The sequence below is a fragment of the Clarias gariepinus genome, chromosome 4, assembly GCF_024256425.1.
Source record: "Clarias gariepinus isolate MV-2021 ecotype Netherlands chromosome 4, CGAR_prim_01v2, whole genome shotgun sequence".
Taxonomy (NCBI): domain Eukaryota; kingdom Metazoa; phylum Chordata; class Actinopteri; order Siluriformes; family Clariidae; genus Clarias; species Clarias gariepinus.
This window is the reverse complement of record NC_071103.1, coordinates 31,050,869-31,075,808: the sequence shown is the minus strand read 5'-3', so window position 1 is coordinate 31,075,808 and position 24,940 is coordinate 31,050,869. Positions and strand designations below refer to the sequence as shown.

Genomic DNA, 24,940 nt, shown 5'->3' with positions numbered 1-24,940 from the left:
TACATTTAATTACATTGTACTGTAACTAATGTACAGAGCCCAAACTTGTTCCAGCAAAACAATGCTACTATGCCCAAAAACAATCTCCATAAAGACATGGGTTGCCAAGATTGGTGTGGAAGAACTCTTATTTCTGCACAGAGCCCTGACCTCAACCGCACTGAACGCTTAAAGGATGAAATGGAATGTCGACTGTATCCCAGGCCTTCTCACCCTCTCTCCTCAGGCCAATTATTACATGATCTCACTAAAGCTCTTGTGGCTAAATTATCACAAATTTTCATATCTATGCTCTACAATCTAGCAGAAAACCTATTTAGGTAAGTGGAAGTAAAATAAGCAAATATGACAGTGGTCTGGTGTCCACATACGTTTGGTCATATATTGTACTCCATGCTATGAATTCAGTAGTAGTTCAATTTAATTATTCAAGATTTAAGCTTTTGGGAGTTAAGTGATTACACCTCATTTTGTTTTTACCCCATAACATTACACATCAACCATTAAAACAGTATTAGCCATGGCTATATGGATGGAGCCTACAGGACTTTAACAGTATGCCCAGGAAGAGCATTGATGATTAGAAAATGTATTTTAAAAGTGAATTTAGAATAAGCCAGGAAACAAAAACAGTCTATAAAAGATGTGTGTGTGATGTGAGCCAATTATTGTGCATATGGGAGAAGTCACAACAAAATTAATAGAGGATGAAGTGTTTGAGTAACTTGTCTGTCATAGAGAAACATGTTTGCATAAAATAGAAGCTACAGTACGTACTGTATATAGTAAATAGGCACTACACTAGCTTGTACATTATTATATGTAACCTATAATTTAGTTGGTAATTATGTCACTTGTTGGCATATAACAGGGTGGTTTTCATTATTATTGTAGGAAAAATGTTTAAAATGTTTATAAAAAACTTTTCTTAACCAAATAGAGGGAAAATATTGTCAAAAGAGCATTTCACCTATTAAACTCATTGAACATCTGTGGTCCTGATGGGAAAACCACTGAAAGTCTGGAAATAGAAGTAAGGCTCATTACGCATTGTAAATGCATTATGAAATGTAGTGAGTCGGTCTGGAGCCAACACACTTCACAGTAGAATCCTTAATGTTAAAGTATCCGTTTCAGAGTTCACTTAACTCCAATTGGACGTATATATACTCTGTTAAATTACCATACCAAAGCCTGAAAATCAAATACAACCAGTGCAAACAGTGTTCAAAAAGAAATGACTCTGAAACTATGTACATTGGATAAGCACCCTTAAACAGAAAACATGACTGTTTGCAAAGTTTTGTACATTTAAAAAATAATAGGGATGAAATTCTACAGCTCTGTGTGAATTGTGTTTTTGTGTGTATTTTCACATGCAGAACAGTGGAAGAGAGGGGGGAAAGGGAGAGAGAGCTACTGTATGCGCCAAATGTTGTTTTGTGAAGTCTGATGTATGGTGATGCATGGCTCCTTGTTACTATGGAAAAGTTAAGGAATGTCAGCTCTCTATAATGATATAGGTTCTTTACTGGAATTTCCTGCCATGGCTGACTACTTTGCTGCTTCTATAAGGAAGCTTCAGTTTATACAATATGCAGCAGCTTGCATCCTTCCTAGGAAAAGAAATTAAAGCCAGCCACATATCTTTAGTTTTCCTGATGAATAAAAATGTCATTGCGAAATTAAAAGCTCTGAATGGTTTAGCTCCCACAATATGAAACCCTACACATAGTTCAGCTAAGACATGTCTCCTGTTAATTCTTGCAGGAGTTCTAGTCTTTCAAAAAGAATCGCATATAAACCTGCACATTCATTCAATTCAATTCAATTTTTATTTATATAGCTCTTATTTACATATTGCAACATTGTTGCAGTGAAACTTTACAGAATCAAAAGCAAATTAAGGAAATGACACAGGACAGATGACAACATGTTTTAAACATTTATGCAGTTTTCTAATTAGGGCGGCAGCAGTGCACATTTAACTAAAATTATACAATTAATGTAGAGCGCTTGACTCAGTCAACATCCAAATGGGGGAGAAATGTGATCTCCTTGACTTTGACTGTGACATGGTGGTTGGTGCCAGATGGATTGGTTTGACTGACAAACAAACAAACAAACAAACAAACAAACAAACAAACAAAAATTACCTTATTGTTTGAATAATCAGGTCTACAGGTATTCTTATTAAAGTGTCCAGTGAGAATATTTGTTTATTTGTTAAGTAGGGTTGAGGGTTTATGTCCCATCTTCAGGTCTGTATACGTGGAGTTTGCATGTTCTCCTCATGCTTGGTGGGTCTCCTCCTCGTACTCCGGTTTCCTCCCAGCATTCAAAAACATGCAGATTAGGCTAATTTACAGTAATTTAATAGTAAAGCACATTTAAAATACTTTTTACACAATGAGATTTTACGATGAAAATAAAGTACTATATAAATAAAGCTTTTTATTATTGATTTTAAGTATAGTTATAATGCTATAATGTATATAGTTTATATCATTTGATAATCACTAAACTGCTTTAAACATATTTAATGTTCATACTAAATTATACACCACTTCAACTTGTGTTTATTGTATTGTTTTGTATCATTCTTGTGAAATAAGATGCAAACAAGAAAAAGTCTCTCTTTCCCCTTCTTCCTTTTTCTCATTACACGTTACCCCTGGTGACCCTGCAGGTGAGTTCTGTAGTGTGAGAGTGTTTACTGAGAGGGATCAGGATCATTTGCCTAAGAAGCCTTTTCTTTGACTAAACTCCAGCTACTTAGGACTGCTGAGATGCATAATCTGGCGGATGGAGCATCCTGCTTCCTGGATGTTCTTGGAACATAAATCCAGACCATGGATACGCATATATTTTTTTCAGTATGAGATATCTCTAAAGAGCTTGGCATTTATATGACATCCAAAATTAACAAAATAGCCACTTAAAAATAAAATTACTTAATGGCAACCAGCCATTTTCGTTTTATGTTAAAAATAAAATAAAAAGCCAGAAATGGACACGATATAAATTTTAATACAGTTTAAAAGGTTACTTCAAAACTGAAGTGCTTGCAGTACATAGATATTTATAAAAGGCAATATTAAGGTTGTGTCAAACCTTTATATTTACACAAATAGTTTAGAGTCTTTATATCTAAGTATGTTGCATATTTGAATGCAATGTGGAAAGCTAGTGTACAATTCCTTATTAGGTTTTGCTTTGCCTTCAAGCTAAACTAATATACACTTTTTACAACATGATTCTAGACTACACCATATGTGCCATTGTAGAAGAAAGGCTTGTCTGAGACACAGTGACCAACAATCTCTGGAGTCCATCTCTGAACTTTTGGTTTACCCTCATTATCTGGTCGCACGATGACTGTGTTTAGAGAAGACAGTGAGGGGTCTTCATTGAAAAAGTTAAACGGACGTAGGAAGAATCCTACAGAGTTTCCGGGGGTTGCTGTGTTGGGAATGTCTTCTGAATGAGGAATGTGTAAGAAACCCACGGTAACCCAGGCAACCAAATCCTGAAAAATGGAACATACAGTAATAGGTGACATATGCTTCTAGACATGCTTTTTTTTAGCAGAATTTTTTACGGTTAGGACAGTACTTACCTGATTTACAATGTTTTCATTGTTGCGGATGTAGTCCTCAAATGAAACAACAGGTTCCCATGGGTCATTCTGGGTATATATGCTACTGCTGGTGGACTCACTATCCTTATGTCTAGTTACAGCCAGAGGATATCTATAACACATAACACACACACACACACACACACACACACCAGTCAAAAGTTTGGACACTCCTACTAATTTAACTTTTTTTGCTATGTGAATTGTTTTTTACATTCTAAAACAACACTGAAGATTTCAAAACTGATATGTGCAATAGCACATATAGTAATTGATTAACAACAATGTTTTAAGACATAAAGGTTAGCTGCTCTGGCCTTCAAGAACAGTATTGCCAAGCGCATTTAAAAAACCCCATTAAGCACCATGATGAAACTGCCTGTCACGAAGACCATCCCAGCAAAGCAAGACGAAGACTTACATCTGCTGCAGACAAAAAGTTAATTCAGAATAATCAGCAAAAAAATACCAAGTAACAGCACCTTAGATTAGAGCTGTTAGGAAGGCTTTAAGTAGCAGACACATCTCATTATTAACTCTTCAAAGGAGATTATTTTCTGAATTATTTTCTGAATATTTCTGAATTCTTCAGCATTGTTTTACCATGTAGAAAGAAATAAAAATCATGAAAGACAATGCAAAGTAGAAGTAAAACTTTTGACTGGTAATGTATATATCTCGCTAGGTGTTCAGGTTAGAAAATGTTCATCTTGCAGGCTCATATTTTGAGTGACGGTACCTTGACCATGTAATACCATTCTCCTCCCTCCAGCCCCGAGGCAGTACACTATGGGCATGTGAGTTAAACTGAATGCGGTAACCCTTCTGATGCCCCCACTTGTTCTTTTGATTGGGGTTGTAGAAGTGCAAATAGCGAGGAAATTTTTTTCCAAAGCGGAAGGCAGCACTGCGTTCTGTTTCATGTTGCGTCCTGGAGAGAGTGGATTGTTTGATGGTATGATGTTTACTCCAAGGGTTGGTGAAGTTGACATATTTCAGGTTTATGGACTCAAAACTGTTGTCACGCCCTAAACAGGAGAAAATTAAAGCCAGTGATTTTTATGGCATCATATCAAAATTTAAGCCAAGTTTTCTTGCTTTATATTAAAGTTGATCTTAATAATCTGGGATTTGGAAAAATAAAACAAAGTGTAGACTTAGTATGTCAGGAAAACTAGCTTTACTGTATTTACAGTACACTTACTATACACTTAATATAAGATTTATATTTTGTGTCATTTCTGGTAGTGATTAACTCACTTAAAATAAATTCTTTTAAGAGCCTTAACAAATCAGAGCTTACATCTTTACATCTACTTCAACTTACCTGCAATGTCCAGATCCACTTTGTAATGAACAAGATGTGTATGTATATTTCCAAGAACATAGTTGTAAACCTTGGTTCCGTAGTTCAGTCCATTTTCTGTAAAGTATGTTGCATGAATGTACCCCGTGGCACTAACTCGAGACTCCATTACTCCATTCTGATAGAACAGGAAGTCCCAAATGTAGTCATAGTTGTAAACAGTGGATGTGGTTCTTATTACAAGTACATGGTTTTCAAGACCCCCAAAGAAATTGTAGCTTCCTTTGAAGTTGCTGTTAAAGTGTCTTCTAAGAGGCATGCCTGTTGTCATCTCAAAAATACACAATGCATTCTTATATCTGACAGGTTTGTCTGTATCGTAGAAATGGTACAGGTCCACAAAAGTGGCGATTTCAGGACAGTCGATACCTGGTGCAAGTTCAAAATCTGAGGTTCCCATGGCCCAGCCAGCATCTATGTATTTTGTTTGCATTCCAGCTGGTGTGTCCCCAGAGTAGAATGCGATAGCTTCTTGCAGGCTGATCTCATAGGCAATTCTCTCACCATTAAAACGCAAGTCAAATATCTGCAGACCAGCTGATGAGCGGACACGGTATGCAAAAGACCATCCAGCGTACTCCACAAAGTTTTTTTCGACTTGATATCTCGGGCCTTGAGGCTCCACAAACTTTGGTCCGTGGATATCTGTGCGAGTGTTGCTGTGACCTCGAGGAATGTATGTGGAAAATAGATCATTTTCATCATGCTCAGGCAGTTTGATTTTAGAGATTTCTCCCTTCTCGTACTTCTCCACCAGTTCCTCGACGCTGTCAAAGTATTGTTCATTGTACCACACTTTTTCCACAGTCCATTTCTCTGGATCCAAGTCAACGTGGTTGATAAGAATCTCAAAACCCACAGGATGAATGAAGAACCCCTCGACAAATTTCTGCAGCATGATCCACGTTCTTCTCTCTCCCACTTCAAGTCCACGAGGAGCAATGTCTGAGAAGGTTAAGCATCGATCGGTGCAGTTTCCATATGTAAAGCCTATGCTCTCATACAGAATTTTATTTACTTGCTTTCCAACGTTTTTTAAGATTTTATCTAAATGCTCATATTCTACAGTTGTGATTGGCCTGGACGCAAAGTTGATGGGTCGATTACCTTTAAAGGTCTTGAGCTGATGGGAATTTGGAAAAGGCAATGGACCAACAATGTATTCTGTTATATTAGGTTGGGCCTGGTTAGCAAATTGTATCACTGCTCGAGCACGACGGGTTGGTTTTGCCTGCCCCCTGTCTAGTGCGCGGAGGGCCTCATGCTTTTGAGGAACATGTAGTTCTATCAGAAGGATGCTGTTCTTTTTAAGAGACTTGTCTTTTGATGAAATAAGGCCTAGCTCACTGCAGGAGTGGAGATAACCTCTTACAGCCATCATTTCTTTAGGGGAGAGATCAGCAAACATGGAAGCCCCATGATGAGCCCATTCTCGGGTTCTAGACGTAGCAGTCTGTGTGACTACTAAAGCTAGCAGCAGACTCAACCACATGTCGAAATCTGCATGAATAGAAAGGTAACAAATAGTCAAAACAGCAGTGGCGGTTCAAATAATTAAAGTTGTAAATCTGAAGGCTGAAGATTCAACCCCCAACTCCCCTGCCATCGTTTGGCCCCTGAGCAAGGCCTGTAACTTTCTCTACTGGAAGGGTGGCCCATCAGGACTGACCCTGTGGTATGACCCCAACTTTCTGTCAAATACACAATTTAGACACAGCTTCTAATTCCATCATGTTTATGATTTTTATTTTTCATCTACATTGTACATTGTAAAACAATGCTAAAGGCAACCAAAATATGCAATAATATATAATCTAATACTTGATATTTTGATGTGTCTGCTACTTATGCTTTGTAATGCGTTCATAATGGCTTTAATCCGATGTGCTGTTAATTGGGAATTTTTTGAGGCTGGTAACTCTAAATGAACTTCTCCTCTGCAGCAGAGGTAAGTTTCGGTCTTGCTTTCCTGGGATGGTGTTCATAAAAGTCAGTTTCATCATGGTGCACTTAACAATACTGTTCTTGCAAGAACGATTTCTGAACAGCTGACCTTCATGTCTTAAAAAAACAACTTTTTTAACTGTTATTGTTGTTAGTTAGTTTGTTAGTAAGTTTGTTAGTAAGTTAGTTCATTACCTAATTCCATGTGTGTCATTTCATAGTTTTTTTCCATTTTATTTTCAAACATTTTACTGGTACTGTACTGTACACCAATCAGATGTAACATTATCATGGACACCATGTCTCATTTATGCCTGTGGGGTCCAAAGGCCAGTCCACAGTTAAAAGTTTTCCAGTTGACGCTGGCCACAACAGAGAAATATCAGAACGCCATATATGGGGCTTTGCAGGCATAGAGTTCTAAATCAAGCATGGACAGAATGCACCCATGGAGGTCCCTTATTGCAACTTATGGGACTTACAGTAAAGGATCTGTTGGCAATGTCCTGGAGTCAGACACCACAGCACACCTTCAGAGGTTTTAGGGGGTCATGACTCCAGGGGCAAAAGGTGTTTTGATAACACAAGGTGAACCTACATAACAGTGAGCATAATGTTTTAATGTTTTAATATACCTCTTTAAAACCTTTTCTTCTTCTGCTAAAAATAAAATGCCATTAAATGGTGAACCTTTATGTAACATCTGGGCATAACATTGTCAATATATCTTCTCACTCAGGCATACACACAACCTTTACAGTGTCAAAGCTACTCATTTTTACCTTTATTCTTTTGCTACCTTCTTTAACTGCTAAAAAAAAAAGACAAAGAAAGAAGAAATCTTTTCTTTTGCCACACCATAATTCTTACAGTGTACACATTACAATGTACAGTCCATTAAAAGCAACTGCAGCTCTTGGTTCACCACACTATTATGCATCAAACCTTTCACAAATGAATAAAATATTCCATATTTATTACCAGACATTTATAAAACTATTATGCAACCCCTTTATCTATAGAGCCTTTGAAGTAATGCTTCATTTAGAACAGAAGAAGTCAAACCCAACAATGCAAGTATAAAAAGGAAAGAAATTGCACAATCTTACCTATTGCTCTTATTTCCAATTCTTGTAGGATTTGTTCTGTAAATGTGCCACTTCTGTAGCTAAAATGTGTTTACTCAGCCCAGCCCGAGCAGATGTAGTCTTTCCCCCACAGTCCTATTGGACGATAAGCTGGATATGAAATTAACTCTTCTGTTGTGGCATTGTTCCTTTTATCAGCCACACAGGGCTCTAGTGTAGTAAAGGATTGGTCAATGTTAGGCCATAAAACTTTCAGATGTCAATGTCCAATGGCCAAGGTGTGCAGATTACAGGTTTGCCTTTGTATAATGACCAATTCCATGGAAAAAAAACCCCACCATGATACTTTTTAATATCTATTCACACCTGTGTCATCCTATGAGTATATAAATAAACTGCTATCAAGAATTATTTGCAACCTTAAAAAGTATGAGCAGAATAGGTTTGCATACATTAAGTGAAACTCTCTACATGCAATCCATCCATCCGTCCATCTAGGAACCCTTTGTAATCCAGCTAGGGTCCATGGAGGCCAATGATGATTACCAATATATTTATCCCATTTTATGCCTGTGGTAGAACGGTCAACATTCACACTTGCATTCAATTTGAAAACACCAATTATTATAATCTGCATGTCTTTGCACTGTGTTAGGAAACCCAACAAGCCTGGGTAGAACATGCAAACTATATGCACACAGAGTCTGAGGCAGGAATTGAACCAGACTTTGGAGTTTTTTTTTAATTTTATTTTACATTTCTAAACTAAGCATCAGTACAAATCAGTGGAAAGGCATCTCAGAATCCATAGCACATTAAACCTTTAGGCAGAGGAGCTACACTAACAGAATATCTCACTTGGTTTCACTTCGCTTGGCCTACAACAATAATAATCAATGGACTCATTAAATTTGGGGCATCAAAAAAAGTCAAGGGTGTTTCCCCTCAAGGTCATCTGCCTCAAGGTTCAAACTGTAATGCTATGCATTCTTTGGTGCTCACTTTAGGCTATAAAGAGTTACTATCGGATTTCGATTAGCTTGAAGATGTCCAGACATTCTCCTCTAAACCCTCTCATCATTCTTTGGTGCTCACTTTAGGCTATAAAGAGTTACTATCGGCATGTCCACACATTTTCCTCTGAACGCTCTCATCACAGTGCAGATCCGCTTCTGTACAATAACGATTGTTGTTTATGAAAATCCAAGTATGCCAGGCACTGAGATTGACAGTGGTGGCCAAAAGTACCAAATGACCAGTAATGTCACTAATTAGTTTGAGTCAATCTTGCTATAGAGTTGTGCTCATTAGACTCAGCTGATTTAGGTAACTGATAGACCAAATAAGTGTCAGAATGTTTACTTTATAAACTGGGTGTCCATCTCAGCAATAAAATGCAGATCTTAGTATTTTGACTGTCACTATTTTAAAATGTGAGAATGTCATAAAAACATTAAGCTTCACACTTGTCTCAATAATTCAAATTTTCAAATTTTATTTGTCACATACACAGTCATACACAGTACGAAATGTAGTGAATACTTTTGGCCGCCACTGTAGACAAATGTTGCACATTTGAAATGCAAATATATTGTTGCCTGAAAAACAAATTCTGCCTTCTGGATATTGACAAATAGTTTTTTTTCTGTTCATAACACACTTTGACTTTATACTCCCTTCATACTTTGGTTGATGTGTTGAATGTCTTTGTGCATGTTAACTTCCAACAGACCAGCTGCATGCGTGTACAGTATGCCTAACACCCAGTATTCCTGAGTCAGGTTTCCAGGTCCAACACAACCCCTTAGTTAGAATACAGTAGTTGGTGAAAATGAATGAATAAATGAATGAATAAGCTTTCCTTGTTTTTATGGAACTACTGATGTAATATTTATATGGGATCCAGTTTAGGGGGCTGAAAAATTGCTACTTATAAGGACTATAAACAAAGCGGATATAAAAATAGATATCAATGTAAAAAAAATCTATATAAATTATATATCATTATGATTATACAATATATAAATATAAATATATAAATCTTGATTTCCTGAGAACCGAATTTATCAGATAAATGCAAGATCTTTGCTGTTGATTAAAATTTATGTGTTTCATTTTACTTTTTCCTAACTTTAAAACTACACTATGTGACAATAATAGTGCCTGGGACAGTTAGCAAAAATCTATAGTTTGCAGGTCAGTTTAGTTTACTGCGAGGACTACATTGTAGTGTTGACTTTGCATGTCTTATCCCTGCTTGAATGTGACACAAAATAAAGAAGACTACAAGAAATGCTTAAGGTTGAGGCAGCTGTGTTTGTGTCTTTCCCCAAAGCTAAAGGTATTGGCTAATGATAGTGGTTAGACCACATGGCCTCAAGCTATTTTCTATTGACACACTTTATTAAATAAACGGCCTTAAAATCCTTCCTCTGAAGAATTTCTTTATAGGATTACACTTGCACAAACAGTCCTCTTGCAAAAGGAACTGAATTTAACCTCTGCGCTCCCCTGTCCTTTCTGGATGGGCATGCAGGACAGGGGGGGTGGGCACTTAGCATTGTCAATAACAAATGAACAGCTAATGGCTGACATCACAGCTGTGGCCCAGTGCTTCGTCCTCCAATTGCATGGCTTTCAGATGCTGCCACAAGGCTACGAATTCCCCTCCATTAAAAAAAAAAAAAACACCTGTTAGTGTGAAAAGTGGCTTCATAATCCTTACTACGGAGTTGCGCTGTGTCTGTGAGAAAAATTAAAACAGGAATAGTTAGGCAAAAAAGTCCTTAAGTAGCTGGAAACCAATAAAAATAAGAAACATGGAAAAGCAACACTAGAGATTTAATGAAGACATGATTTAAGAAAACCAAATTTTGCAAAGGTAAAGAAGATCAACTTGATACTGAATCTGACAACACAGGTAATTTCTTTCAAGGTTTATTGCCTCATTTCTCAATTTAGAGACTGCATAGCAATATATCTTGTAAATGCCACGATGTGTGTTAACATGCTGTAAACTACTACTAATATATTTTATGGTGGTGTGATGAAATATCTTCAATTCTTAATGAAATGATTTAGATTAGAAGTAACCATCATAAGTATGTTTTAATGCATTTTTATTTCTTATATTTAATACCTGATCATAAAATGCATGAACTTGCATGAATGCATAAAAATAAGAATGTAATATACCTTTATTATTTCTGATTTAGTTTTTCAGTTGGTCACTTCAGTAAGGAATTACCGCCCTCAAAACCATTATGAAGACTCTGCTTATATTGTTGATGAGTCTGCATCCGGTCACGGGAATGGGGTAACCATTTCTAAAATATTGGTCTATGTTTACTGTTTTTCAAAATGCTATGTTTTATTAGATAAGTAGTAGATTTATGTTTTAATCACCCTGATACTTGCTTACATTTGATTTATTTTTATTGACTTTTGATTACATTATAGTAATCCTTATAGATAAATGTTTTTAAGTATTTAATTAAACCATAAAGCTTATTTAAAGTAAATTGGTGAATTAACAGGTTCAACATTTATAAATACATGTTAACATCTGTGCCTTTTTTTCTGTGCGTTAACAAGTGTGCCACTTTTTTTCACTATATATAAAGAAAAATCTTCTTAAATAATATCTTTGGGGAAACCTGTCTGCTAACCTAAAAGCAATAGTGCAAAAGGCTCATACAAACTTTAAATTAATTTTTGTATTTGATTTTTTTTTATAAATGTCTGACCCTAATGTAAAATATTAGTGTAACAAAATTAAGTGATTCCAACTAATATGTTAAAAAATATTGAAAAAAACCCATACAATTTTATTTTCTATTCAATTTAATTGGTATGGTGCTTTTAACAATTAACATTGTCGCAAAGCAGCCTTACACAATCAAAAGAATTATTTAAGTTTGTATGAAATGTGAATGTGTATGAATCAAAATGATCAGATTTTCCCTGATGTCAAGCCGAGGACGACAACGACAGTGGCAAGGAAAAACTCCCTGAGATGGCTATAGGAACCAGACTAAACAGGGAACCCATCCTCATTTGGGTGATAACAAATAGCAGGGATTGATCTGCAGTAATACTCTGTGTTAGGAGGCTGGAAGTTCAGCATAACAGGAAATGTGTTTAAGTTAATATAGAGTCTAATTCGTTATTGGAGAAAACAGATAGGTATGGTCACAGTTACACAATGTATAAGGTGAATGTGTATGTAGTGCAGAGTGCAAGCAGGGACTCCGGCAGGACTAACTATAACAGCATAACTAGAAGGGAGAGCCAAAAGGAAACACAGACATGACGGCTCCCTGAGATGTAAAGCAACCAATCACTTTATCGTCAACAAACCTGAGTGACCAATGAGAGTGAGGAGGACAGCATCTAAACATACCAGTTCACCATAATACTCTACGTCCATGAGTCCCCCAGATCTGCTCCTTTACCTAAGGCAAATCTATTTACAAAAATGCTTGGCTAAATAAATAGGTTTTTAGCCTAGACTTAAACACTGAGACTGTGTCTGAGTCCCGAACAATAATTGGAATACTATTCCATAACTTTGGGGCTTTGTAGAAAAATCTCTGCCCCCAGCCGAAGTTTTCATAATACTGTACATGGTACTGACAAGCAGCCTGCATCCTTTGATCGAAGTAGGCATGGCGGATCGTAAGACACAAACAGTTCACTCAGATACTGCGGCGCGAGTAGTAGTATTTTAAAGTATACAAAAGCAGTATTTTATAATCGATGCAAAATTTCACAGGGAGCAAATGCAGTGTGGATAAGATAGGGGTGATGTGCTCATATCTTCTGGTTCTAGAGAGGACTCTCGCTGCTGCATTCTGGACTAACTGAAGCTTGTTTATGCACATAAATAAAGAACCAGACAGTAAGGTCCAACCTAAAGGTGATAAAAGCATGAACTAGTTTTTGTGCATCGTTTAGTGATAATATATTCCTTATCGGGCAATATTTCTAAGGTGAAAGAAGGCTATCCTGGTAATATTATCTACATGTCTTTCAAATGAAAGGCTGGGATCTATAATTACACCGAGGTCTTTCACTGTTGCACTTGATGGAACAGAAAGGCCCTTTAAAGTTACAGTGTGATCAAAAAAGCTTGCTTCTAGCTGCATGTGGTCCTATGACTTGAACATTACCTCCGCTGCTTATTTGTGCTTATTTGACAAAATATTATATTCAGATCACTGGATGTTCATTTTCATTCAAGTCACCCAATTTTGATGAAGTCAACAATTATTAATTGCCATAGCCAAACACATGAACCCAACCCACATATAAAAAATTCAAAGTTTCAACTTTATATTACTATATCAACTTTATATTACTATTTACAGTAGTAGGCTGGAAGCTCAGAAACATATGTGTCCTATTAAATTGTGTCCAATTATGGTTTAATTATAGCAGAATTCTAAAACATGCAAATCTTTATTTTTTTATTACTTGTTACAGTCCTTATTGTAACAAGTTAAATTATTATATAGTAAGTAGTTACAGTATTTCTTCCTGGATAAAGCAGAGTTACTTAGTTTAAACACCTGTGTGAACCTGCAGACAGACTGTGTGAACCTGTAGACAGACTGTGTGAACCTGTAGACAGACTGTGCGAACGTACTGAGTTTGCAGATTGTTGGACCGCCAGTTAGCTCTATGCTAAGTTAAACTTGGCATTTTTTTCCTGAAGTGGACCTCCCAGCACATTCATCTCAAGGTCAGACCATTCTCAGAGAAATAATAAAAAACGCAAAAGCTACATCTCAGACCCTACAGGCAACTGAAACCAGATAATTTAAGTGATACAGATGATAAACTAACCTCACCACATCAGAACCTAGAAAACCTTACTCCCCTTGAAGTGAATGAACTAATTTCACTCATCTCTTCTTCATAATCGTCAACCTGTGTATTAGATCCTATACCCACACATTTTCTTAAGCAGCTGTCTATCAGCAATAACAGAACCCCTGTTGAAAATAATTAACGTTTCACTCAGCAGTGGGTATGTTCCCAAATCCTTTAAATTAGCAGTTATTAAACCGCTAATTAAGAAACCTGACCTTGACCCTTCTCAGCTGTCCATTATGAAACCTCCCCTTTATCTCTAAGATTCTGGAAAAGATAGTAGCACAGCAACTATGTTCCTATCTATATAGGAATGGCATAACGAACTGAATCAGTCAGGATTTAGGCCTCATCACAGGACAGAGACAGCACTTGTTAAAGTAGTAAATGATCTTATATTGGCCTCTGATCAGGGTTGCGTCACTATACTTGTGTTACCCAACTTCAGTGCAGCTTTCGACACTATTGATTAAGTATTCTTTTTCACAGATTAGAAAATGTGGTAGGAATTAAGGGAATTAATTGGCTCAAAAATCCGATTTGACTGATCATTATAAGTTTGTAGATTTAAATGGGGACCATACTGCATGTTCTAAAGTGGAGTTTGGTGTTCCACAGGGTTCAGTTTTAGACTCACTGCTTTTTTTACTTTACATGCTTCCTCTGGGAAACATAGTTCGTAAGCCAAAATTCAACAAAATTCATTAGTTTTCATTGTTATGCTGATGACACACAGTTACACATCTCAGCAAAACCAGATGAAAAAAACAGCTTACTGAAGTTAAGCAATGTTTGCAGGACATAAGAGATTGGATGTCAATTATCCTGATAAAACAGAAGTCCTAGTCATAGGACCACAAGCAGCTAGAAGCAAGCTTTCTGAACACACTTTAAATGGCCTTTAAATGGCCTTTCTGTTCCATCAAGTGCAACAATAAAAGACCTCGGTGTGATTATACTGTAGATCTCACCAGGGGGCAGAGCTCTTTTTTTTTTTACAAAGCCCCAACGTTATGGAATAGTATTCCAATTAATGTTCAGGACTCAGACACAGTCTGTGTTTAAGTCTGGCGAAAAACCTATTTAGCCAAGCGTTTTGGAAATAGATTTCCCCTTAGGTAAAGGAGCAGATCTGAGGGACTCATGAACAGAGAGTATTATGTGAACTGGTATGTTTAGATGCAGTCTTTCCCACTTTCATTAATCACTCAGGCTTGTTGACAGTGAAGTCGCTTTACAACTTAGAAAGCCCTTTCTTTCCTTCTACCTGTCTCTCTGTCGAGACCCCCTTTGCCCCCTGGAGCTGTCGGACTCGTCCTGGTGTCCTGCATCTGGTGAGAGATCTTGTTGCATTGATGCCCTGTGTGGTCTGCTTGGGATGCGTGTGTTGACTGGGGATGGTTCCACTTTTCCACAAAGATGGTCCTGTTCTCAGCTGATGCAGACAGCTGTTCTCTAATGACTTGTGACTTTAGTCGCTCGATACTTCAGGACTGGAGTTTCCTATAGTCTACCTGAGCCTCTGATCACGAACTGGACTCTATATTACTGTACCTTTTTTCCTTGCCACTGTTGCCATCGTCCTCGGCTTGCTCATCAGGGACAATCTTATCATTTTGATTCATACACATTCACTTCTTACACCAACTTAAATAATTCTTTTGATTGTGTAAAGTTGCTTCGCAACAATGTTAATTGTTAAAAGCGCTATACAAATAAAATAAAATTTAATTGAATTGAATTAATTTAAATAAATTGAATTGAATCTACAAGCTATTTAATTATGGGGGTAATTAGTACTGCTCATATTTTTTTTTTCCTCACAGTTTTGTTAAGTAAATAATGTCACAGTGAAAAATGTTATATGTTGTTGTTCGTCTTTGGTTGTATTTGCTCAATACTAAGACCCAATGCTTCCAAAACAAATAAGAAAAAAATCAAAAAAAGTATTTATAAATTTATACATCTTCCTTGATTGTTTACCTTTTTTATGTTATGCATTGAAATAACAGATTATTCTAACATAATAGTGTTCTTTAAATCTAGTCACTGGTGTGAACATAAAGTGGAAGACAGACTGGAGAAGATAATCTCTCCTCGCCTACAACTTGAAGTGGCATGCTCGGAGGTCTACCAGTTCAACACTCAAGGCTGGAGGCTAGATGTAGACAGGATGCGCCACACACACGGGGGTGATGATGGTATTGCTCTGTATTACAAGAGACAAGGACCCAAGGCTTCCTGCTTCTTATTCAAGTAAGAAAAATATTCTAGCAACATCAGCTTATATGTTTATTTACTGTAGAGTGGGTTCAAAAGATTTAGCTCCAAGTAAAATCTTGACATTAAAATCTTGACGGTTAAGCTTCTGCTGTAACTTAGAATAGTGCTAAATATTGGATATTAAATATTTCAGATATTCTACACTAACATTCTTTCTATTGTTTGTACAAAAAAAGCTTTTTCTTTTAAACATAAAGTAAAATTATGGTCAGATCAATGTGGTCTCAAACTTCTGGGCTGTAAAATAATAGTAATAGGTAGCTTACATTATTGTCCAAGAGCAATTATGTCACTTTGTGTTTGAGCATTACAAATTTCTGCTGTAGACCGGCGAACATCTTGACTGAACGACTGAACAGGACAATAAGAGCCTGCTGCGAAGGCTGGTCTGGTCCACAGTGCTCACAGGGTAAGACATCAAATGTAGCCATTTACATCATAAACACATGATATACACTGTCTGGTTTAGAAGGGTTGAATTCTTGCCCTGGTTTAAGCAAAGCAACAAATAAGGAGATGCTAAAATTACCTGGAATGTGGTAAGAATATGATCATTTCAATTTGCCCGCAATGGGTCAGGCTGTTCCGACTAAGATTATACATTATATATTTTATATTATATATCCTTCTTTATACTTGGACTGTTATACTGGTTATTATGGAAATGTTGATCCTGTGTCTATATACTGTAAACAAACCTAAACACAAAATTTAATAATCTCAAAATGTTCTTAGGGAAGAATCTTAAAAAAAGCATGAGGAACCTGACCGGAACCCTACTGAAAGTCTTTACAGATTGTTTGGACACTACTGGCCTTAATACAAGATCTTTGACAAATATAAATACAGCTTTGGACATAATGAAATGTTGTTACTACGCATTTGGGCTTCAGAACAATGCCAGGGAGAGTACCTGCCATAAGTAAAGCTAAAAGCGATTTAATGAAATATAGGGGTTTAATTTTTTTTACCAGGCCGTGTATAAAAACATTTATTTTCCTTAAGTCTCATTGTAGGTTAAGTAATCAACCTTATGCATTCCTTTTTTTAAATTATATTTACTATAATTGCTTTTCCTAGGTGTGAGTATACGTGGTCTGTGTTTCTCTACATGGAGTTGTGAGGAATTTCCTGGGGTTCAGAACTCCTCTCTGATGCCTATTGAGCAATGCTGTGGCAGCCTGTGGGGTCTTAGCTGGAAAAATGCCTCTGATCAGACATGCTTGTCCTGTTCATACACCCTCTTGCCTGGTAATCCTATTACTGTTTTAATTCATCTCATAAATGCCTTAGTTAGCCTTTACTCATAAAGCTGTTGTCATTGCTCAGTGTAAAACTGTTTTAATCACTACTTTCTCTTTTTTCCTCAGATGCTCAGCCATCACCTCTTTTCCCCAGGAGTCTTCTTGGAGGCATTCAAAATCCCAAGGCCTCTGCCACTTGCATGAGCTGGGGTGGGGCGCATTATCGTTCCTTTGACAGGAAACACTTCCATTTCCATGGTGGGTGCACCTATGTGCTGGCCTCATCCACTGATGGGACCTGGGCTGTCTACATAAGCACTGTTTGTGATGGTGGAGGACACTGCAGCAGGGTATGCTAATTTTTTTGTTCAATACTATAGTATCTGATATGAATATTGATCATAAAAAATACATTGGATGTGCCTGTGCCTGAATTTTAAAAATGTTGGAAAGAAATATCAAGGTTTACCTTGTGAATGATTTTGTACATCTGGATCTTATTTTCACTTTATCTGGATCCTCTCCATTTAGAAGAGCAGGGGATCTAATATATAAAGCTCTTAAGTATTGCTTGGCTTCTTAAACTATCACACACAGAAAGCCTGGAAACTCCGCAATGGAACAATTTTTTCCTCTTTCTGTACCTAGGACCCTATTATTTCGCTTATTACCCCTTGTTTATGACAACAGGTACAGATAGTTGTAGATGACCTGGTAAACAAAAAAGCTGAATCTGACCCAATCCATTTGTCAATTTTTTTGTGTCTGAAGGGAGAACCCATGTTTCTTTCTCTGAGGGAACCTTGGCCTTGAACTTGGAGTCACTTACTGCACTGTTCTTCTAGATGCTTTACACTCTGCTGCAAAATGTTTAAGTCCATGTTGGTGGAAAGTTACCTCAAGCCCTCCATAAGGCATACATCTTATAATATGGCTGGCTTTTCATATCCTGTTCAACAACACAAACATGGTTGGAGATAAGGCACATTAATGGAGCTGAATGCATGCATTAAACAAATTTGACCTAGCGTGAATACACTTTACTTCTGCAGTGCCTCCCGAATATGCTGCTAAGGGACACAACCTAATGTCTCCAAATCCACAAGATCTATACTTGATTAGTTGGCCGTCACAAACACCCACAAAGCTGTGTATGATCTACTGTAGTCCACATGTCTTTAACACTATCCCCAGTAGATTTAGGTCAGGTTCTCTCATCTTTGCTTAGCACAGCTTGTGCAAGGATCTACAGTATCACCCTCTGCTGAGGGGCTGGTTTGGTTTGACAGAACATACCTAATGACTTTCCCCCACGCCGTACCTAAACTCCTCCAAGTCTCAAGCTTTCATTTCTTTAACTTAACTGTAGTTCTTGTGGTGTTTAATTTTCTCAATTGATCAGCAAATTCATCCTTGAGCATTGCTTAGTGGTTCCTCTCTGTATAACTTGGCAGTTTGCCTCAAAACAGATGTCATGTAGTCTTATTGATGTTGATGGGCACTGGAAAACAAAGGTTTTTGCAGTGTTCCAATCTAAAGTATCTAGAAAGTGTTTAGTGCAATTGAGGTTAAAGTTATATGCAGGCAACATCAGCCTTGGCAAATCATGTCTTTATGAACTAAATTTTGCTCATTGACATTTCTATTTAAATTCTAAAGTTGTCTATATTTCTATATTTGTACAGCAAAATCTTTTTTATGTGTGTACTGCAACAAGTTTTTTAAAATATATTTTTTATTTTATGCCAATCCTCTATTGGTACACTACCGTTTAGTAGTTTGGGGTCACTTTCTAACTCCATGATGGTCCCTGATTTTTATTTCTTTCTACATTGTAAAGGAATGCTGAAGGCCCCCAAAAAATGCATTAATCTCCATTGAACAATTAATGGTGAGATGTTTCTGCTACTTATGCTCTGTAAAGACTTCATAACGCCTCTAATCTGAGGTGCTGTTAAATGGTCATTTTTTAGGCTGATAACTCTAAATGAACTTCTCGTCTGAGGCAGAGGTAGGTTTTGGTCTCGCCCTCCTGGGATGGTCTTCATGAGAGCCAGTTTCATTATGGTGCTTGACGGATTTTGCAAATGCACTTGACAATACTGTTCTTGCAAGAACTATTACAGAAAGGCTGACCTCTGTGTCTTAAAATAACAACTAACTTGTTTTTCTTGTTGTTATGTAATAACCTAATCCCATGTTATTTTATAGTTTTGAAATCCCCAGTATTGTTGTAGAATGTAGAAAATAAATCACTAAACAAAACCAAAGAAATTTGCAAGTGACCCCAAACTTTTGAAGGGTAGTGTATGTTTTCCATAGCTAAAGTTCTTCTATATTTTATTTCCTTTTTTATTCCATATTTCTTTCTTATTGATAATCTCTTTTTAAGGTCATGGGTTGTCATATACATAAGCATTTCACTGCATATCGTACTGTGTATGACTGTGTATCGTATTATGTTTGTGACAAATAAAATTAGAATTTTATTTAAATTTTATTTAATTTGCTTGTCATGCTGAAACAGGTTTAAAATTTGTTCCATTTAAGGGGAATTCTTAATGCTATGTTATACAAATTGTGATAATCAAATTTTGGCTATATAGTGTAGATTTTTACTGTTACAGATTATATTTTTTTTAAACAGTACATTTATTAAAAGCAGGCAGCACAGTCGCATAGTGGTTAGTGCCTACTTTGTGCCCTAAGTTCCCTGGGATAGGCTCCAGGCACTCCACCCAGGAGAACCTTTACACAGGATAAACTGTATAGAAGATAAATTAATGAATAAATTAATATATTAAAAGCTGTGACCTTATTAAGTAAGAATATGTGTGTTACTGTCTTGAAGAATTCTTCTACTATTGATTGCTGTTAACACTGAACACTTTTGTGTCTTTTAGGCATTAAGGATGATGTTGGGACTTGACCTTGTGTCTGTTCATAAGGGCAACATATCACTCAACAGTGTCCTTTTACAGCACGGTGAACCTTTCTTTCAAAATGGTATTAATGACAGCTTTAATATTACTTTTTAAATATAACCTGAACCATGTTCATTGTACAGTACATTACCTATAAGGGAATACTAGCCAACCCTTATCGCATGCCTTGGAATGATTCCTTTTAGCCAATCATTATCTTTCCATTACAAGTTAGAATGAAGTCAAGCTATTTGGTAGTTAATGCAGATGATAAGAATTGTTCCATGACCCTTTTTGGTAATCAAACCATAACTGTTTGGCACATATTTGGCAAAGAAATTAGTTTTTGTATGTTGGGAACTAAAACATTTACAATGTAACATCGGGCATAGGTTTACAGCACACAGTTATAGATAACAATGGATACATTTCTTTTTGCATAAAGAAATTTTTCTTGGCTTTTAATTGTTGCACCAAGCAACAACTGTCAGTGATTATAGGTCTGTTTTATATACACACCATATATAAAAAGATATGTTGATTTTAATTAGATTTTAAGTAATAATTTCTAAATTTAAATGTCACATATAAGACACTTTAGCAAATGAAAAAAAATTATATCTAGTCAAATCAATCTATTTTTATTATAAGTCATATTACAAAAAACAATAAACCAAATATATGATTATTTTGCCTAGTTCTAGACAGATTTTACAAAGTCTTTAAGCATAAATTTCTTGTTCTGTCAGAGGAAAACGTTGCCAATTATTTCTAAAAATAAGCAAAATTATTTGCCAACAAAACCAAAACATATGTATGGACATATGCTTATATATTTTATATTTGGTTCATAGTGTATTACTATTTCTAATAATGAGGGATATAACATAGATTTAACTAGACTCAAGATACTTAATATGTCACAATACTATATGTCATTTTTGCATTGCATTTGCAAAGTTTAGATTAATTATATTAAGTAGAATTATGCAAAAAATATATAGACTTTATAATATAATAAAAGTATGTGTTGTGTATGTTTATCTATAGGAGTGAGTATTCACTGGCTAGGAGATTTTGTGTTTGTTGAAAGCGGATTGGGCATCAGAGTGAAATTCGACATGGGGAACACTGTATATCTGACCGTTACTGCAGAGCACTTTGGTGCTACGAGGGGCCTCTGTGGATTATACAGCAATAATGCAGATGGTAAGAGATTTCAACCAGCAGAATACTGTGTATCTGATTGTTTATAAAGCTGCCACACAAACAAAGTGCAGGATGCTTTGCCATTCCTATGGGTCTCTGGGTTACAACAATGCTGATTGTAAGGGATGAGAATGCAAATAGAATATTGCAGTCTCATTGTCTCAGAATAAAACAGAACCATTTACTTCATAACATGTTGCACATTGTGTAAAAGCTGTGTTTAAAGTTTCAGGATAGATGATCCAGTCTCTTACATATCATGGACATTTGAAAGTACAGTCGAACCTCGGATTACAAGCATAATTTGTTCCGGAAGCGGGCTCGTATTCCAAAACAGTCGTAAACCAAAATGAATTTTCCCATAAGAAATAATGGAAATTTAAATTATTCCGCATTACCCACAATTTATCTCCTGCACTGGACTACACTTCCGTAAACAGCTGTCATAAATCAACCTTTCTCTCCCGCAACACTGTTTTGTCAGAAATTAGCCAGGAACATCGCTAGCAACACTCGTGTGAGCGCATACTAACCGAATCACTGCTGTAAAGTAAAACAAATAAACTAATGAACCTGCACTTTACCTTTAAAAAGAGTCGCGACAGAGCAGAGTTTCTGTGTAGAGCAGTGTATGTTCATGTTTGTGTGTGTGTAAAACACGCACACCCATTAAGGCGAGAGAGAGTGTGTGAACAAGGTAGCGATGGGCTGAGAAAGAAAATGCATTTTTAACCTCTGTATTGAGAATTTCTTTTGCTTTCCTTTCACACACACAAGTGTTATATGAAACAGTACCCGCATGCTGTACACACACATAGACACAAAATGAAATGTATTACACACACACACACACACACACACAAACACACACACACACACACGTGGTCACAGTGTTATAGTAAACAGTACACACATGCATGGATGTTGATTATACCAGTGAAAGATGGGGACACTTAGCGCATGAGTGATACATAATACTCTGTGCTCGTAAATCAAGAAAATACTCGTTTTTCAAGTCAGAATTTATTAAAAAAAACTGAAAAGGTCAATGACATCCTTACTGATGAATGGTTTTTAGTGATTTTCACTCCAAATTTACTCCAATTTTTTTTAGCTCCACTAATTTACCCCTGTTGCGCAAGCCCCTTATACCTGTCTGCTTCAGGGGTGCCATATAATAGCTCACCCTGAGCATTGACCTAACTTCCTAACAAGCTTGAACGTGCAAAGTAAAGAGTTTCAGAATTGCAGTAATGTACTGTATATGTGACAAATAAAGGCTTAAAGGATTAACTTTAAATATGAAGCAGGCCAAAACATCCATCTCACCCAACCAGAGAACAGGGTCATTATTGCACTTTTGGACTTACGGATGAATGCATTTCTGTTGTGTCACTTAGAAGCCTCTTTATACAGAGGACAACTGTAGGATCTCCCTGTAGTTCCTGCATGTAAAATTTATTTAGTTCAGCTGCTTTTTGAATCATCCGCCCATATTAATCATTTTAATGTATTTACATAACTGGATACTGTACATTCTGACAGGGATACAATTGATCCCCAAGGAAATCTGCTTGATCCAGTGGTGTTTAGACTGCTGACACCCAAATGTGGAATACAGTTCATGAACGATATGTTTTTGTTTCTTATATTTATACAGATGACTTCACCAGTAGGAGTGGAAGTGTATCACAGTATGCTGCCAGTTTTGGAAATTCATGGCGTGTCCCAAACCAAGACACAGAGGTGATTTATAACCCTGAGAAATAACTCAATTATTATTTATTTGTTTACGATAATCTTGTTTTTTAATATAAAATAATTTTAAGTAGACTGGGGTGCATGTAGATTAAAGACCCATAATCTAAACTGTCTAATGAAAATATGAATAAATTCCAGACAAAGCAAAAATTTCGAAGGGTTTTTTTTATTTCCAGGACTGTGGTGATGCAGCCGAGTTGGGCCACAGCTGTGACATTGTGGGTGACATCAGCTTGCGTAGGGCGGCAGAACTGACATGCCATCAACTCAAGGACAGACCCTTCTCACAATGCCATCATCGAGTGAGAGAGCTGTCAGAATACTTCAAAGTCTTTGCCATGTATAAATTAATCATTTTGTGCTATAAAATAATAATAAATTGTGACTTCAAATCCTTTTTTTCTCTATGCTCCAGGTGGATCCAGGTCCCTATATAGATACGTGTCTATATGTGTACTGCAGTTTAGGGGTTAATGAGAGAGAGGCAGCAGTGTGTGATACGCTTGCTAGCTATGCCCGTGAGTGTGCCCAACAACACATCATTCTCAGCTGGAGAGGCCCTGGTCTCTGCGGTGAGTCTCTCATTTCTTATTTAAAAGTAATGCTTATTTCAGTTGACATATCAGCATCTCAGAAAAGAACCATTTACTGTTTACTTACTTAGTTTATTATCATTTTTAAAAGCTATAAGAATCTGCCCTGACTTTGACTTGACTTTTATAGTTTTGTATTATAAACCAGATTTCCCTGCTGTTACCTATTTATTTGTTCTGGCTTTCTTCCTTCCTTTCTTCAGAGCGAGTGTGTCCTAGGGGTCAACTTTTCTCAGACTGCGTGTCTTCCTGTCCCCCCAGCTGCTCCTCACCTCTCCCGCCAGCATCGGGCCAATGTCGGGAGGAGTGTGTTGGGGGTTGTGAGTGTCCTCCTGGGCTCTATTTGCATGACGGTCAATGCTTACGGCAGGAACACTGTCCCTGCTTCCATAGGCGACGCTCATACCAGGAAGGAGACACAATTAAACACAAGTGCAACACCTGGTAGGTGCACCGGGAGACATTAACACTGTTCTAGTTTTTTTTTAGTTTTTTTTATTAGTCATTGTGCTTAAAGAAGAGCAGCAATTAGTGGGCAGACAGGTTTATATTTGTATAAAAACTAAATTTTGAAAAGTTAATACTTAAACAGTATATGCATCTTAAAAGAAAGACTTTTGCTTCAAACTGCTTTTTTATTCTGATATTAGAGGAACAAAAGGAGTCACAAAGAAAATAACAAGATAAGAATTAATGAGTAATTAATACAGTTAAAACACAATTTTTGTCATTCCATCCATCTTCATTTTTTTCCCTCTTTCTTTCTCAATTCTAGTGTGTGTCAGGCAGGCCAGTGGCAGTGTTCTACACAACGGTGTGCAGCTCAGTGCAGTATTATTGGGTCAATGCAAATCACTACTTTTGATAAGAAGAGGTATAACCTCCAGACTGGTGATTGTCACCTCATAGCCATTGAGGTAAGATGCAATTTTATGTGCTGACACTGTACAATCTCTTTTATCACATCTTTTATAGCTTCTGCTCTGACTTTTTATGGAATGTATACAGCACATT

General features: G+C 36.7%; 2 protein-coding genes across 2 annotated transcripts in view; one reads left to right on the top strand and one right to left on the bottom strand.

The window, feature by feature from the left end:
• Positions 1-1,816: 1,816 nt before the first annotated feature.
• Positions 1,817-8,187, bottom strand: aoc1 (amine oxidase copper containing 1). The gene is made up of 5 exons (XM_053493583.1): positions 8,060-8,187; positions 4,968-6,506; positions 4,380-4,668; positions 3,620-3,752; positions 1,817-3,529 (listed from the first exon to the last, which is right to left on the bottom strand). Exons 2-5 carry the CDS (start codon positions 6,496-6,498, stop codon positions 3,260-3,262), a joined length of 2,223 nt encoding a protein of 740 aa, XP_053349558.1. The 5' UTR covers positions 6,499-6,506; positions 8,060-8,187; the 3' UTR covers positions 1,817-3,259.
• Positions 8,188-11,301: 3,114 nt separating this feature from the next.
• sspo (SCO-spondin) overlaps positions 11,302-24,940 on the top strand; it is a 91,677-nt gene continuing 78,038 nt past the window's right edge. Inside the window, exons 1-12 of the mRNA XM_053493669.1 lie at positions 11,302-11,354; positions 15,959-16,168; positions 16,522-16,604; positions 17,276-17,446; positions 17,566-17,789; positions 20,343-20,445; positions 21,414-21,572; positions 23,233-23,318; positions 23,510-23,635; positions 23,749-23,905; positions 24,130-24,370; positions 24,702-24,843. Of these exons, the coding sequence (XP_053349644.1) occupies positions 11,302-11,354; positions 15,959-16,168; positions 16,522-16,604; positions 17,276-17,446; positions 17,566-17,789; positions 20,343-20,445; positions 21,414-21,572; positions 23,233-23,318; positions 23,510-23,635; positions 23,749-23,905; positions 24,130-24,370; positions 24,702-24,843 (1,755 nt within the window). The remainder of the gene's footprint in view (positions 11,355-15,958; positions 16,169-16,521; positions 16,605-17,275; positions 17,447-17,565; positions 17,790-20,342; positions 20,446-21,413; positions 21,573-23,232; positions 23,319-23,509; positions 23,636-23,748; positions 23,906-24,129; positions 24,371-24,701; positions 24,844-24,940) is intronic.

Coding starts and splice junctions, on each gene's coding strand:
- aoc1 (XM_053493583.1), bottom strand. CDS start 6,498: ATGTGGTTGAGTCTGCTGCTAGCTTTAGTAGTCACACAGACTGCTACG. Junction 3,753..4,379: donor AATGGTATTACATGGTCAAG/GTACCGTCACTC, acceptor TATGTGTTATAG/ATATCCTCTGGCTGTAACTA. Junction 3,530..3,619: donor ATGAAAACATTGTAAATCAG/GTAAGTACTGTC, acceptor TCCATTTTTCAG/GATTTGGTTGCCTGGGTTAC.